This window comes from Festucalex cinctus, chromosome 21, assembly GCF_051991245.1.
Source record: "Festucalex cinctus isolate MCC-2025b chromosome 21, RoL_Fcin_1.0, whole genome shotgun sequence".
Classification (NCBI taxonomy): Eukaryota; Metazoa; Chordata; class Actinopteri; order Syngnathiformes; family Syngnathidae; genus Festucalex; species Festucalex cinctus.
In genome coordinates, this window is record NC_135431.1 from 14,368,785 (window position 1) to 14,384,636 (window position 15,852).

The 15,852-nt window shown below is 38.3% G+C and overlaps 2 protein-coding genes and 1 long non-coding RNA gene across 5 annotated transcripts in view; 2 read left to right on the forward strand and 1 right to left on the reverse strand.

The window, feature by feature from the left end:
- pals1b (protein associated with LIN7 1, MAGUK p55 family member b) overlaps positions 1 to 6,880 on the forward strand; it is a 13,946-nt gene extending 7,066 nt beyond the window's left edge. Inside the window, exons 4-14 of the mRNA XM_077511527.1 lie at positions 77 to 154; positions 1,107 to 1,226; positions 1,305 to 1,466; positions 2,742 to 2,819; positions 2,914 to 3,097; positions 3,867 to 3,935; positions 4,006 to 4,077; positions 5,591 to 5,752; positions 5,832 to 6,034; positions 6,103 to 6,213; positions 6,293 to 6,880. Coding sequence (XP_077367653.1) covers positions 77 to 154; positions 1,107 to 1,226; positions 1,305 to 1,466; positions 2,742 to 2,819; positions 2,914 to 3,097; positions 3,867 to 3,935; positions 4,006 to 4,077; positions 5,591 to 5,752; positions 5,832 to 6,034; positions 6,103 to 6,213; positions 6,293 to 6,469 — 1,416 coding nt within the window. The 3' untranslated portion in view covers positions 6,470 to 6,880. The remainder of the gene's footprint in view (positions 1 to 76; positions 155 to 1,106; positions 1,227 to 1,304; positions 1,467 to 2,741; positions 2,820 to 2,913; positions 3,098 to 3,866; positions 3,936 to 4,005; positions 4,078 to 5,590; positions 5,753 to 5,831; positions 6,035 to 6,102; positions 6,214 to 6,292) is intronic.
- Positions 6,881 to 7,112: 232 nt separating this feature from the next.
- LOC144010978 (uncharacterized) lies at positions 7,113 to 15,152 on the reverse strand. Of its 2 annotated transcripts, XR_013281403.1 has the most exons (7): positions 15,060 to 15,152; positions 14,415 to 14,504; positions 10,522 to 10,913; positions 10,095 to 10,424; positions 9,881 to 9,985; positions 9,000 to 9,223; positions 7,113 to 7,128 (listed from the first exon to the last, which is right to left on the reverse strand). It is a non-coding gene; the product is annotated as an uncharacterized LOC144010978 (long non-coding RNA). The 2 variants fall into 2 exon arrangements; XR_013281402.1 differs by lacking the exons at positions 7,113 to 7,128; positions 15,060 to 15,152 and adding an exon at positions 14,740 to 14,793 and having other exon boundaries at positions 8,924 to 9,223.
- On the forward strand, positions 8,159 to 10,950 carry LOC144010976 (uncharacterized). 2 transcript variants are annotated; one of them, XM_077511528.1, is made up of 11 exons: positions 8,159 to 8,332; positions 9,023 to 9,082; positions 9,199 to 9,262; positions 9,328 to 9,400; positions 9,915 to 9,996; positions 10,122 to 10,185; positions 10,269 to 10,287; positions 10,372 to 10,427; positions 10,502 to 10,600; positions 10,681 to 10,748; positions 10,819 to 10,950. In XM_077511528.1, exons 1-8 carry the CDS (start codon positions 8,265 to 8,267, stop codon positions 10,413 to 10,415), a joined length of 474 nt encoding a protein of 157 aa, XP_077367654.1. In that variant the 5' UTR covers positions 8,159 to 8,264; the 3' UTR covers positions 10,416 to 10,427; positions 10,502 to 10,600; positions 10,681 to 10,748; positions 10,819 to 10,950. The 2 variants fall into 2 exon arrangements, 1 of the variants encoding a protein (XP_077367654.1); XR_013281401.1 differs by lacking the exons at positions 9,023 to 9,082; positions 9,199 to 9,262; positions 9,328 to 9,400; ... (5 more) ...; positions 10,681 to 10,748; positions 10,819 to 10,950 and adding an exon at positions 8,502 to 8,803 and having other exon boundaries at positions 8,234 to 8,332.
- Positions 15,153 to 15,852: the final 700 nt, after the last annotated feature.

Sequence of the window (15,852 nt, forward strand, 5' to 3'; positions counted from 1 at the left end):
GCTCCATTAATACAAAGAAAATATGGAAAACCTCCCTCAGCATTTCTGACCAATAATCATGGGACCTCGTATACAGGTCCAGAAGATCCTCCAGTCCAGCAAACAGCGAGAAGGCTTGGAGCTCCGGGCTCTGCTCACCAATCCTCATCTGCAGGTCAGGTGACCTACGTCAGTGTGCATGACATCCATTGACTTGCAATTTTGCGCCAGGGCTCCCCTTACCCTCAGGGAGGTTACCTACAGCAGTAAATGTGCAGTACATTACCAGCAATTAAAAAGGCTATGAAGTCAGTTGTTTGTTTGTTTTTCTTTATAAAATACAGCAGTACATGTTTTTCAGCTTTCAGCTTTATTTTAAGACATATGAACATTATTTGAATGCCTTCAAGCCAGTCTTGTTTTTCATGACTTTGGTGACTTATTCTTAATACATGGCCAATTTAAAAAATAATAAATATAATTCACAAAAAAATTGGCAGGCTTATTAGCAATAGTTTCTTCTGTAATATTTTTAAAAAAAAATACAAGCAAAATCTGCTCTGAAAATTAGAATTCAAGCTAGCTCTGCTGTTATGTAGTTTCACAGAACTGTTTTTTATTTTTGTTTAGTTATTTTCATCTATTTGCATATTTTCCTCACAGACTGACTGTGCTCCAATTTTTGTTTTATTTGGCAGTTTTTGGCTTCCACATTTTGCATGAGTATGAATTTTTAGATCAGTAAAAAGTATTGAATTTGTTTTTCCAAAATTAATGTCTTGATAGCTTAAAAATGACACTTAATTTATGACTTCCATTGCAATTCAAAGGATATAAAACTGGCATATTGTTGATCTGGCTGACTGTGCAAACAGCCCACGTAGACTCCATTTCCACAATGAAATGGGATCGACTCCAACGCCACTCAACCCTGAACAAGATAAGCTGTAGACAAAATTAGTGGGTTGGATGGGTGGATATTGAGCCGATATCCCAACTCCTATTTGTCACATCTAATGTGTTGTGACCTCAAAGTCACGCTTCAATTTCGCTTCCTTATCTCACCTGTTTCATACCCTAGAAAGCAAAACAAGAAGGCACGATTGTGTGTTGCTTTGTGTGCACAGGCGCTGATGCAGGCTCACGACAGCTTAGCTGTGCAGGAAATGGCGGAGGACAACGTGATTCAGTATTTGGGGGAAACGGTGAAAATGGTGCGACTGCATAAGACCCGGGACACTCCGCTGGTGAGACCGTGTCCACATCGTTGAATGTTTAACTCAGGAGAGAGTGGTCAGCGGGACAAATCCAAGTACTGCCTCCAGGGTGCGACCGTGCGTAACGACATGGACAGCGTGGTGGTGAGCCGCGTGGTGAAAGGCGGGACCGCCGAGCGGAGTGGCCTGCTCAACGAGGGCGACGAGATCCTGGAGATCAACGGCATTTCCCTTCGTGGGAAGCACGTCAATGAAGTTCATGACCTACTGGTGAGAACCAGTTTTGGATTTACCATTGTAGTTTCACTTTTTTTTTTTTCCCCCTGTTTTTTTTAGAGCAGTTTTGTTAGGGTTTTTTCCCCCTTGTTATTTTCTCAAGCAATTTTGTTAGGAGTGTTTCCTACATTATTTTTTAGAGCAATTTTTTGTTGTTGTTTTTTGTTTGTTTTTTTGTTTTTGTTTTTTTTTTCCTCCACGTTATTTTCTAGAGCAATTTTGTTAGGGTTATTTTTGTTTGTTTGTTTTGTTTTTACTTTTTTTCCCCAATTTCATTGGGTTTTTTTTTGTTTTTTTTGCTCCCCCCCCCTTTTTTTTCCATTATTCTTAGAGCAATTTTGTTTTGTTTTACTTATGCCCTTTTCTTTTTTAGAGCGATTCGTTAGATTTTTTTTTCTTGTTTTTTTTTTTGTCAGTTTTTTTGAGAACAATTTTGTTGGGCTTTTTATTTATTTGTAACGTTTTTTCCTGTTATTTTTTTAAAGCAATTTCATTACGTGTTTTTTTTTGTTTGTTTGTTTTTTTTTTGTTTTTTTTATTTATTTATTTTTTCTTTGTTGCTTTTTTGCCCTGTTGTTTGTTCAGAGCAATTTTGTTAGGCTTTTTTTTTTTATTCCCCCCATTATTTTTAGAACAATTTTGTTAGGTTTTGTTTTACTTTTTTCATTATTTTTTTCAGAGCAATTTGTTAGATTTTTTTTCTGTTTTGTTAGAACAATTTTAGAACAGTTTTTTTGTTTTGTTTTTGTTTGTTTTTTTAAAGAGCAATTTTGTTAGGTTTTGTTTTGTTTTATTTTTTTCCCTGTTATTTTTTTAGAGCAATTTCATTCGTTTTTTTGTTTTGTTTGTTTGGGGGGTTTTTTGTGCTTTTTTTTTCTGTTTTTTTTAGAATAATTTTGTTAGTTTTTTTTTTTTACTTTTTGTTTTGTTTTGTTTTTAGAGCAATTTTGTTAGGTTTTGTTTTGATGTACTTTTTTCCCCTGTTATTAGAGGAATTTCATTATTTATTTTTATTTATTTATTTTTTTTTGGGGGGGGGGGGGGTTCTGTCTTTTTAGACCAATTTTGTTAGGCTTTTTTTTTTAACTTTTTTTTTTTTTTTTTTTTTTTTGCAAATTTGTTGGGTTTTGTTTCGTTTTACTTTTTTCCCTGTTTTTTGTTTTTTTGCCCTGTTATTTTAAGAGCAACTTTGTTAGTTTTTTTTTAATTTTATTTATTTATTTATTTATTTTTTATTTAATGGTATGTCCACCTGTCCTCATCCATCAGCAACAAATGCACGGCACTTTGACCTTCCTCCTCATCCCGAGCTCTCAGATTAAACCTGCCCCGCACAGACAGACTGTGGTAAGTCTCTAAGGTGGACCTGCGCGGCCTGTCTGCACGCACACATGCAAGCAGGAGCAAGCCAAGACCGTGTAAAACTCAATCGCTCCCGCAGATACACGTACGAGCTTACTTTGACTACGACCCCTCGGATGACCCTTTCGTGCCATGTCGGGAGCTGGGCCTGTCTTTCCAGAGGGGGGACATTCTGCACGTCATCAGCCAGGACGACCCCAACTGGTGGCAGGCGTACAGGGACGGAGATGAGGAAAACCAGTTACTGGCTGGACTCATTCCAGGTTGGGAGGAGAACAGCATTCTTATGTTTACTTTGGTGTCCTTGACTGAAAATATTCATATTTTCTTCATAAATAGATAATATCGGCCAGTTGCTTGTTATTTTTAAGTACGGACAATATTTAAAGCTGTATTGTTTTGGATTTTTTGTAAACAATAAGTTGCAATAGTTTAGGTGCGACTGAGCCTGAAGGTAACTGTGTGCAGGTTTATTTTAGACTACTACACTTGTTAGTCAGCTTATCGTTTTACTTATTACTTCTGGCTCTAAAACCTTTGGAGAAAATATTATATTGTGCAATTTTTTTTATCTTATTAACTAGCGGTTGAACGTTATTTTGCAATATGATGTTGCTGCATAATAGTATCTGTTTAAACAATGTAAAAAAAAAAATCAAATTCCTGAATTTTAGTGATTTGGGCAATGGGAGGATTCCACCTAACTACAACATAAAAATTAATATTTGCGCTTGTCCAAGCAATTCATTGTGGCCGGCAGCTAACCCGACATTATCTGAGCCGTCCACAGGAAGAAAGCCCCGCCCATTTGGCAAGCCCTGCAGATTAAATCAAACACCTGAGAATTATTTGAGATTACTCTTTGACCCCAAGCTTGTGGCTGCTACAAAACGAGGTTAAGCAGTGGAAATGGAAAGTGGGCCAACTAGCAATAAAATTCACGGGAAATATAACAGGATTTATTCAAATGAAGTGAAGAACTTCAAGTTGAAATTGTTTTTATGTTAACGGTCATGTTGTCGTATTTGTCAGGGAAGTGCTTCCAGCAACAGAGAGAGACCTTGAAGAGAAGCGCTCCAGACAGGAGTAGAGAACAACAAGGTAAGAAGATCATGTTGCTGTGAAGGTTACACATGGGCGGAGACATCAACAACCTTGTCTTGTTTTTCAGGCAAACGTTGGTATGTGAAGAAAAACAAGAAGCAGAAGAAGAAAAGCACATCTCCTCTGAGCAAAAACACCGGTAAAAAAACAGCAAAGTATTTAATCACCACTTTACTCTCACTGTCTCAAGCAGCTTTTGGACAGTGTGCAAACATTGTCTGCTTCGACGCAGCGCAAACTGGTCGAGCTGAAGCTGCCATGACCTGGCCTCTGCTTGGCTCGAGATTAGTCTCCTGCTCGCAGACGGGATCAGAGGAGGTGCCAACAGGTGCCCAGCAGGGGCCTGAATCCCTTGGAAGGGACCCTATCTGGAGCCACACAGACAAAACACAAGTTTGCATACGTGCTGATTTGCATGCCCAATTGTGGGTCCCAACCAGATTTTGGGCCAAAGCTGCACTTAACAATCGGCCTCATTCAAATCCCAAAAATCCTCTGGGTGCACTTTTTAATTCCAGTCAAGTTGTGGCATACTTTCACACAGGAGTGGGGGGAAAGTTTGAGCCTCTAAAGTGTTGTAAACGGTTTGAATTGGCCATTTTCGATAGCTCTTGTTGTTCACGGTCACCATCATTTCTTTGTATTCATATTTTTTTTTAGTCATGGTTAATTCCACTTGACATCATTTATGTCAACTGCTAGCATTGCTTAGTACAGGGATGCTCTTAGTGCTCACTTGCTTAAAAATGGCAGTTTAAGGGTGGCACAAAACAAGAAACCAGCATGAAGTGCAAGAACTCACTTTGTCCATTTTTTTTTTTCCTCTCCACAAAATTCAACTCAGTCAAAACTGTAATTAATTAAAAATTTAAATAATATGATTGTCCTGCATATTAGTCCAAATTTTAAATAAATAAATAAATTGGGCATACTTACATTTTAGTATTTGGCAGTGTAAGACCCAGTGTGAGTGCTTCAAATGTTGTGACATGTTTGCCATCTAGTGGTGAATGGTGATGTTGCAACTTGAAACAACACTTGACCCTGCATATTCAGTTTGACATTTGTGGATTTGCCTTTTTTTTTCTTTTTCTTTTTTTTTCCTTTTTTTTGATAATGTTCTTTCATATTCTGATTTATTTTTATTTATTTTATTTTGAATTTTTGGAAGAGTCTTTCTTTGTTTTATTTATTATTATTATTATTTTTATTCTATATTTAATTTATTTATTTTTCATATTCTATTTTTTTTTCTTTTAAGTTTTGATTTTTTGGAAGATTCCTTTTTTATAATTTATCATTGTTATATGTTTATTTATTTTTATATTATGATTTTTATTTTATTTATTTTTTTTACTTTTTGTAAGATTTTTTTTAATTCTGATTTGTTTTAATTGACGATGATGATGATGATAATAATAATAAAAGTTTTTTGTATTTTTATTATTTTATTTATTTGTTTTAATTAAGCAATTGGACAGTCGATGTGTGGTCGGCCACCAGTTCCATTCCTGGCTTAGTGTTATTGAAAAAATAAACCAACAACAATGAATAAAGGCCTCTAATATATTAGACATCTCCTTACATTTGTTATTGCGTAAATAATAAATAAAAATATGGTAGCCTCATTAAAACTTTGCTTTCCTCCTCAGAATGCGACGACGTGCTGACCTATGAGGAGATGTCTCTCTATCACCAACCGGCCAACCGCAAACGTCCCGTCGCTCTCATCGCCCCGACCAACAGCGGCCACGACGAGCTGCGGCGCAGGCTGCTCTCCATTGAGCCCGACAAGTTTGCCGTCGCCGTCCCGCGTAAGTTACTAAAATTATTATTTTTTTTAAATTTCTAAAAAACACTAACAGGTTGTGATTTCATCTGACCTCTTGTCAGACACGACCCGAAGCCCGAGGATCCACGAGCGGAACGGGCGCGAGTACCACTTTGTGAGTCGGCAAGGCTTCGAGGCCGACTTGACGGCGGGGAATTTCATCGAGTCCGGCGAGTATGAGAAGAACCTGTACGGGACCAGCACGGACTCGGTGCGACACGTGGTCAACTCCGGACGCATCTGCTTGCTCTGCCTGCACACCAGGGTAACGATCCAAACAGGTTATGAGATAATGTTTGCAAATTGTATCAAATATCGACTCCTTTTCAACAGTCGTTGAAGGTGCTGAGGTCCTCCAACCTCAACCCCTTCGTAGTCTTTATTGCTCCGCCTTCTCAAGAACGACTGCGCACCCTGCTGGCCTCTGAAAGAAAAACACCAAAGGTACTCATATAGTAATCTGTTGGGGGTGAGATGACCTTTTTTTGTTTTACAAATTCAACTTTGGTGGTGTCCCGCGCAGCCGGAGGATCTCAAGGAGGTGATCGAGAAGGCTCGCGAGATGGAGCAGGACTTCGGCCACGTTTTTGACGCCACCGTGGTCAACGCCGAGCCCAACGAGGCGTTCTTGGAACTGCGCAGGCTCATCGACAAGCTGGACACGGAGCCTCAGTGGGTGCCCACCTCCTGGCTCTGCTAAGCCCCTCGCGACGGGCACAAGTTGAAGGACAAGGCGGTACTTTTTGCACATTTGCTCCTTTTTTTTTTTTTTCCCCCATCCTCGGAGATGGACTCACGTTTCTTACAGTTCTTCTCATCTGTGTCCCTTTTTGTGCGTTTTTTTTTCCTCGTCTGCTTTAGCCATTTGTGAAACATAGACATATCTTAATATTTATAAATGTAAATACAGATTTTCTAGGAAAAATTTTACTTTGTGTATACAATGGTATAATGGTACATTGCTTTAAGAGGCTCCATTTTGTGAATAGACATGTTTTCCTTCTTGCCACAATCAGTATTATTTTGTTTTCTCACTTGTGTTCTGTTGAAAGTCCTCAAAGAAAATCTTGTCTATAATGATGATCATTAAACAGTATATTATACTGCAAAACCTTGTCAAGCCTGTGATTCATATCTACTTGGTGCTTATTGGAATAATGAATAAATGAATTGTGTGTCTGCGGCAAATGGTCAAGTAAAACAGCTACATCGTATTTTCTACAGATGTTGTATTTGATTGTGCATTTGTACCTAATGTAGTGCTCTGGATCCTCTTCCAAACTGCCTGGCCGCTGTGAGACCACCAGATGACGAGTCGGAGTCGGACACATTTGTTCCCGTGGGGTTAACTTGGACTTTCTGTGGAGGGGGGGGGAGTGCAATATCTACGTGAATTCATCTTTGTTGCTCCGAACAAAGCACAAAGTAATAAACTACAATGCCTCTTTCCTTCAGTCATAAAGTGACTCAATGTTAGCGATTCCGAGACGAGACCCCTGTGGCTTGACAATGAAAGCATACCACACCATGACAAATACGCTCAAATCAAGTCATGAGAAAGTTTCCAGCTAAACACAAGATCAAGAAATAAAATACTCGTCTGTACTGTAGCCTACTATTTGCATGTAAGACATAGCTGTGTTAACGTGGGAGCTGGTTTTGTTTTTTTTGTTTTTTCAAAAGTGAATGGACAATAAAATGTTTCAAGTGTATAGGGCAGGACAGGTTTAGCGATTGAGGTGGGGGAAGAATGGGTAGTAGGGCTACTTTACATTTTTACTTTGGTAAATGGTAAGTGCTCACTTTGAGGGCGAAAGGAAACACATGCAGTACTACCAAAGCAAAAAGTGGTGCCAGGTTGTGGTGGACTACTCGAAGTCCATGTGAAATGTTAAGGGCGTCTCTTTACTTGCCACTTGGAATAGAATAAGAAAGATCGCCGCGACTTGGATAAGGTGGTCGAGAGGTAAAAACTCTGCCTGCGGTTCAGACGTCCTCGGTTCGATCCCCCGTAGCGGCACTTCAATTTACAATTCAAAAGTGTGCATGGACAAGAATCGAACCCGGGTTTCCTGATGCAAAGGTAGAGTCATAAACCTCTCGACCACCTGGGCTTGAAACCTGTCAGCCGTCTGTTTGTATTTATATGTTGGTTGTTAACTGGCACGTTGCATCCCTGCTACGCTTAATGAATGTGTATATATAAAGGTTTATCGCGTCACGTGCTCCTAGTCGAGTGGTTAACGACAACGTCTTTGGCGCAGACAACACGAGTTCGAACCTGGGATAGGTTTTTACTAATAAAACACCTTGAGTATTTCCCATTTCATTTTCCAATGCAGTCGTACATCAGAGGTTGTTTTCAATGTGTTTCTATGTTAAATGAAAGTTTTGGGGGGTTTTTTTGCTATTTTTTTTTTCAGAGTGACGTCATCACCGGAAACCTATTTAAGCCGGGAGAATCGCACCACTCATTCTTTCTCACTTCAGACAGCATGCCGTCGTCCTCGTCTTCCTGCTGCTCGGCACGCATTTCCACAAGATCATTTAACACTTTGACGAGGTGAGTGTTCACTCTTTTAAATTCACTGCTTTTTGTTTTTAATGTGTTGCGGCACTTTTGGCGTGCTTGCGTCTTGCTAACACGTTTTGCGCAAGCGTTGCTACTTAAGTGGTACTACGAGGTTAAACTGCACCAAAACGCCTTTTTTAATGTCTCTAATCTTTTCCAGTATCGCGACGAAAGCAAGCGCAGTTTACCTGAAGTTAAGTGGACCATTTTGTGCATATTAATTATTCGGAATGAATCAAGCATCTTTATATACATGTGTGTTGATTGTGTAATTGTCTCCCTACAGGTGGAACTCGTCAAACCTAAAATGGCCGACTTGCTGTGCACAAGCAAACCCAGTTTTCTCACGTGTAATTGTCGCATTTCTGTCCACAGACTTGCATCTTCAACACAATGGCTGGATTGACTGCAAAATAGCAGAATTTGAGTATTTTAATTAAATATGTCCATTATTAAACAGACTATCTAAAGTTTCAACTTGTTTCTTATTCTTATTCTGACTACAGGCTCCAAAATGGCCGCCTTGCTGTCCTTTGAGGCATGACTTCATGAGACTTTTGCAGGTCTCCTTCTGCTAAACATTTTAGCTAAACCAAACTAGCTTGTAAAGGCTGACTTTTTTTTTTTTTTTTTTTTTAATTAAAAGTAAAATGCTTACATCAACGTTGCCGTATCTTTCAGGCCACCAGCTGCAAGTCGTCACGGAAGAGGCGTCCAGTTGCTGCCCTGCGGTCATCACTGGTGAAACGCACACTTTAACCAGAGTCCAAATGTTTGACTAATTTATTTCAACATGTGATTGACAACAGACATCCTGGTTGTAATTTGACATGCTTGAACCTCTTGCATCACTCCAGGCAGAATGAGCTCAGCACAAGAATTCTGGAAGACAGAGGTCAAGATGGCAGTGGAACAAGACTGGTAAGAAGTTATATTTTTATTTTATTTTTCCCCCTTCTTTCTTTAAAATATTTTCTCTTCTGCAGTTTCACAGACATGGCGGTCAGGACCCTCAACAGGCTTCCCCAATTCTGGTCCTTGAGGGCCAGAGTCCTGCAGGTTTTTAGACATTTCTGTTCTCCAACATGCCTGATTCTGATCTTTAGAGTCCGGTGTGTTGTACAGATAAATCTTAAACCTACAAGACTCTGGCAGGGTTTGGGATTTTTAGTTTATTTTCTTTTGAGTTTTGTATGTTTAGTTTTCACGTTTTTTGTAGTTTTATTTAAAGCGTGTTACTTTTGTGCAATATTAAATTAATAAACACTATGGGGAAAAAACATTTGTGTGACACAATTTCAAACTTCTTTATTCCGGTCAATAGAAATGACTACACTTAAAATCACATTTAAAATCATCCCCAAAGGCTCGTGTATTAAACTGCCAAAGACTAAAACTATTTTTGCTATAATTGGTTCATTTTAGTTGTGTGTGTGTGTGTGTGTGTGTGTGTGTATATACAATGTAGTTCAAAATTTTTTTGTTTTAACTCGAGGGCCAGGATTGCAATTGGGAAGCCTGCTCAACATGGTACTTTACCCTCTTCCATGTTCTTCCTGCTTTTGTCCACCAGGTGGTGCTGAAGAGCCAGATTCACGCAGCATGGCTCCATTGTGCAGTGAAACTCCTCATCAAGGTTTGGACCTGTTGCAAAGGTGAACTTGATTAATCCAATTACTTGACTTTCAAATTCTAGATGGCAATGACTTAATCTCCAAACAAATTCACCAGTTTACGTTTAAAGGGCGCTCACATGCTTTTTCTTTGACTCTGCATGCAGTGAAGCTTCCAGTCCAAGTGCTGCCCGTCGGAGATTGTGCAACCAAGACAACTCCTTGCAGATGGTGCAAAGCTGCCTCCATTTTCAATGTTGATGTACAAATAAACTAAATAGCATCTTGACTGGTCCCTTGCTTGTTGTGTGCAGGTTTGTTCATCCTCTTCAGGTGTGTGCCAACGTGCTCAACCAGCTGCTTCAACACACCGTTAATCATAGTCATTGTATGCTTGCCATGTTCCTTTTCTTGCAGATGAAGCTGCTGGAATGCTCCAAGGTGAAAGCAGACTGACTTGAGTCTGCCAGCTGGTAAGAGAAGACATGTTTAATTTCAGCCAGCATGTTTCAATTGTGTCAATTTGAACGACTGTTTTTGTGCCCAGTGTGGAGGACGACTGGTGACCTGCTCACAAAGTTCAACGACAAGCGCAGAGCTGCAAGCCAACGACTTTTGCTTTTCTTGCTGCTTCTCCAACCACAAGGTACATGGTTGATCTTTACACTTCATTGCACAACTATGGCAACATTGATCAACTCAACCCCTTTTTCTTCTCTCCGATAGGCAGCAAGGAATGTGATCAGCTTCCTGGAAATGCAGCAGTGTGAAAAAGTTGCACAAAACTTCTCTTGGTAGGTTTCATATCATAAACATCTTTTTCTACATTACAAGTTGACTTAACTTTATGACTCATTGTTTTAGGTCCACGATCTTCCTGGCTGGCCTTTTCACCACATGCAGGGATGAGCAGACTGTCATCCAACATGTAACTTTTGTTTTGTGATTTACTGTGTACTCTGCAAAAATAAAGCTTGGTTACAAAAGAACACTAAATTTGTCAAACATCACCAACTTAAAAAAAACTTAAACAAAAACAACTTGGGGGAAAAAAATAAATAAATTCTAACTTTTCAAAAAAAAAAAATTATTTTTTTTACCTTATCCCTGATTTTTTTTTTTTTTTTTTTTTTCCCCTTCCAAAAATTGGCCCTGCTTGATGATTGGCTAGTGGTGCAAGAAGTAGGTGGAGCAACAAGGATAAAATGCTGTGATTGGTTGATTAGTGGGTGTGGCTATGCAAATTAGAAGCATTATGATTGGCTGCTGTAAAGTTGGCGTGGTTATTCAACTTTGAAGCGATGTGATTGCTCAGAATGGCAAAATGACGCAATTTCACATGCTCCGATTGGTCAGTTTAGAGTGGGCGTGGTTATGCAAATTTATGCAGCTCTATGATTGGTGGAGCCAAAATTAGGCAGAGTTAGAGGCAGTCAAACCAAGCAGCTTTTTTTTTTTAAGCTACTTGAAGTGTTGTGGTGAGAACTGCACATCAGTCATGACCAAAAGACAAGACTTTTTCTGCTCCCTTCGATCTCACGTCAGCCAAAGTTAAATCAATTTGACAATTTGGTGTCGTTTGGAGCCATGTGGAGACCAACCGGAGTAAAATGACACTCGTGTCCACAGTGGCGACTGCTGTGCAACTCTCACCTCAAGCTTTGACATACTTTGCCGCTACGCATCAAAGGCTTCCAAGGAGTTGAGGGCACATTGACTCATAAAACACAAAGACTCCCATTCAAGTTGAACAATTTATTGTGCAGAAAAGCTTGACATGACCATTTGAAAGCATTTTAGGCTTGCTAGGTTTGTGTGGGACTAACTCAGCTGAAGCTCAGCTGATATGTGACATCACTTCCAATTACAGACGGACATTTCATGTATGTGGGACATGAGCACGTCCAACCATCTGACATCTCACACTGGGATCAAAAGTAAGTAACGTGTACTTTGCAACATCATCACACACTTCTGGACATGTTTTGAAATCACACTCGTGTTTAGTTAATTTAAAAAAAAAAAAAAAAGGATTTCCTAAAAAGTCCTGGAGAAGCTGAGGCACACAGGGAGGAGTTTATTGTCAAGGCAAAAACTCGTCATCAGGGCTAATGAAGCATCACAGGTGTGTGAGCGTTTCAAGTCATGTGACAGCAGCACAGGAAAAATGCCAACCTGACTAAAAATAGGCATTAAGTCAACGGTTCTCATGTGAGATTAGAAAATATTTCAAAAGCAGCAGCCATGCAAAAAAAATAAAACAAAAAAGTGATCACAGCAGTTGGCTCCCTGCCACCAAAAATCACAAAGCTCAAGATTCTCACTAACAGTCACTCCACTGAACAATGCAATATTCAGTGTTGACTGTTGCTAATATTGTTTTTCATTATTAAATAGACATTGTACAATTTCGTTAGCGGTTATTGTTTTTATTTAAAAATTAAGTGGAATAATTATTTTGAAAAAAGGTCTGTACTATTGGCACAAAGGAGGACAATTTATGTTTGTGTGACATTTACATTTAATATATTTACATAACCATCCATCCATTTTCTTGACCGCTTATTCCTTACAAGGGTCGCAGGGGGTGCTGGAGCCCATCTCAGCTGGCTTTGGACAGTAGGCGGGGCACACCCTGGACTGGTTGCCCCAGCCAATCGCAGCATTTACATAACATTTAAGTTATTTAGCTATGTTTAATTTTGTACTTCCCAAAAGTGGTAAATGCAAATGGAGTTCTAAAGTTTAAAAACCAGAAACTGATGGCAAAGCATCTGTTTTTGCTTTGGCCTGGTTAGAGGGTATGGAGGACCAAAACTGCCAAAATTCAAAATAAATAAACTAAATAAATAAATAAATAAAATTTTAATAACTAAAAGTGAAAAGAAAAATGGACATTAAAAAAAATTATAAAATTAAATTATATTAAAACATAAATGGAAATAAAAAGAGAAATATATATTGAATTATATTTTTTATATCCATTTTTATTTTCACTTTTAGTCATTTATATATTTATTTTTGGCAGTTTTGGGTCGTACTGTCAAGTCGAAATGTTATTCAAATGAGGGGGCGGTCCTAAGCATGTTTTGGGTTGGACTCGTTGCAAACTGCCTGTCACAAGTCGCAAGTTGAGAATTAAAAAATAAATAAATGACTAAAAGTGAAAATAAAACGGATATAAAAAAAATAAATACAAATGTATTTATATATATTTTTGCTCTTTTTATTTCCATTTTTTTAAATATAATTTTCTAATTGTATTTTTTATATCAATTTTTATTTTCACTTAGTCATTTATTTCTTTTGAATTTAATTTTAATAAGGGGGTACTTGGCTGAAATTTTTTTTGCAGGTGCTAATGTTTTTCATGATTAAAAAGACATTTTAAAATTTAGTAGTTCCTGTTTTTATTTAAAAATTGAGTGGAATATTTCTTTTTGATAAAAGGTCTGTAACCATGGGCACAAAGGAGGACACTTTATGTTTATTATCATTTTTATGTGCACAAAAGTTTAAGTTAATTAATTAATTCATTATTTAGCAAAACATTTTTTGTATCTGCCAAAAGTTGTTGACTGTTGCTAATGTTTTTCATTATTAAATAGACATTTTAAAATGTCTTTAGCAGTTCCTGTTTATATTTAAAAATTAAGTGGATTATTTTTTGAGAAATGGTTTGTACTATGGGCACAAAGGAAGATGACTATGTTAATTTTCATGTGCACAAAAATTTACTTAACAATTAAGTTAATTATTTAGCTATATTTTATTTTGTATCTCCCAAAAGTTGTAGAGATCCCACTGCAAATGGAGTAATAAAGTTGAATAAAACCACAAAGAGATGGCATAGCAATCTGTTTTTGCTTTGGCCTGGTTAGGGGGTATGCTCGCGGTGACAACTCCGGGCAATCAAAAACAGAAATACTGCCTGGCCGTTTTTCGATTTGTGGCTCCTGCTATATCCTATTTTCGTTTCTGAAATAAAAATTGAAATTCAAACTGTTATTGGACCTTTTTTTTTTTTACCCGTCCAAGGCAGCCACACGAGAAAATCAAGCTGTATTTCAATTGTGGTGTTTCTATTTTAAAACGAAAATCAAACAACGAGTCGTTTTTCTATTTTTAATATCTGTTTCCAAACGTAATATCCAATGACCAAAAGAGACACGGACCCTCCATACACCAGCAAAATAAAGCTACATACAAAATATAGACAGCTCTCATATGTCTACACACCATACTCGAATTGTGGGCTTTCAATATATATTTCAAATATTTAAACAGTTTCTCTTTTTATGATAGGTGGTCTAATCGATTTTTTTAACCAATATTCAGAGAATATTAGCAGTAGTCGTATTATCTGCAGCTTGTGCAGGTTTACCTAATTGTTTGATCTAGTCTCCACCAGCGGCACAAGCTACGTAGAACAAAACAGAAGCAAAATGGGCATGTGTTACCTTTTGTAGAACATTTTGGTGACGACTGACGAGATGTGGAGGATGTAGCATGTGAAGCCATCACTCTCTTTCATTGTGGCCATGAAGCTTCTGTTTGGAGAAGAACACACCAAACAACATTCAAGTCAAGCGTTTTCCTTGATTGACTTTTGATTGACAGCTGAGTGCTATTTGTGGGCGTGCGAGCTTATAGCCACCCATAGCTTTGTTGACATATAGCATAGCAGGTAACAATAAACAAACTAAAGTGTTGTCAAGATCCTTCTCGGTCGTGTATTAGTCATACAGATATAAACGGCAGTTTAACAATGTTTAAAATACTCACTCGAACGACATTGAACGGAAGGCTTGCTTGCTGAACCGGATGCGTAAGTTAACCGACAACGTTCAATTCATATTTAGGCAATGTGCGCGATTGACAGGTTGTCTTGACAACGCAAAAAAAAAAAAAAGGTATATGTTCGGGCTCATACTGTATATATTTGTTTGTTTATTTGTACCTTTTCGGGTAATCCGTTAGAGGTAGAGAAACACTGCCTCAATCTTTCAAAACAAATAGTAAATGTAATTTTTGTAACGAAAATGAAAATTGCGAATGTGCTTTGGTCAAATAGCCTGCTCGGTTGTTGTTTTGGTTCTCCATACCTGGTATGTTCTCTGGACGAATGTGAATGTTCCAGCTGGGCACACACGCTGGCATGCACCTTGCCAGAGGTTTTGAATGTGGCCGACATTTAAATCCTAAACGTTTTATTTGAATCGCCAGAGGGCGCTCATCCTTCGTGCCAGTCCTTTGAAAAAACATACAAATCTGTAAAAGAATACATAGACAAAATGAAGTAAGAAATTATCGAGTTTCAACAGGTCCTCTGCGATTAATGTAGTTTTGGCGCCCTCTTGTGGTCACGTACGTCAACAGGCCAAATTTAACTCCCTTGAACGCTACCCGCCCAATTTGAGGGGAATAAAAACCACGAATACCGATAAAATACATTAACGTACGTGATCAATTGATGTTTCCTACACGGATCATAAATTCTGACCGTACAAAGTGAGTGACTTTACTCTGCAAACGAGAGCTGATGGGCAATATTCAGGTCAGGCTACTCGCCGACCTACCCAAAATGCGCCGAGATGCGCACTTCGCTTATATATGATTGGATAGGCGATAGGCCAAGACTTCTGAAGCCGTGAGGCCGCCATATTGCTCCTCTCAAAAAACCTTACTCTGCATACGATCCTATATATTTACAGTATCAAAATTGGAGAACATTAGCACTTAGTATAAACAGCATGATTTATGATTATTTAAATTTGTTAAACATAAGAAGATTTCAGACATTTTACAACTTGCCTTAAATACATTTAGAAATTATATGCTTAATAATAGGGGTGTGAATTGCCTAGTACCTGACGATTCGATCCGTATCACGATTCA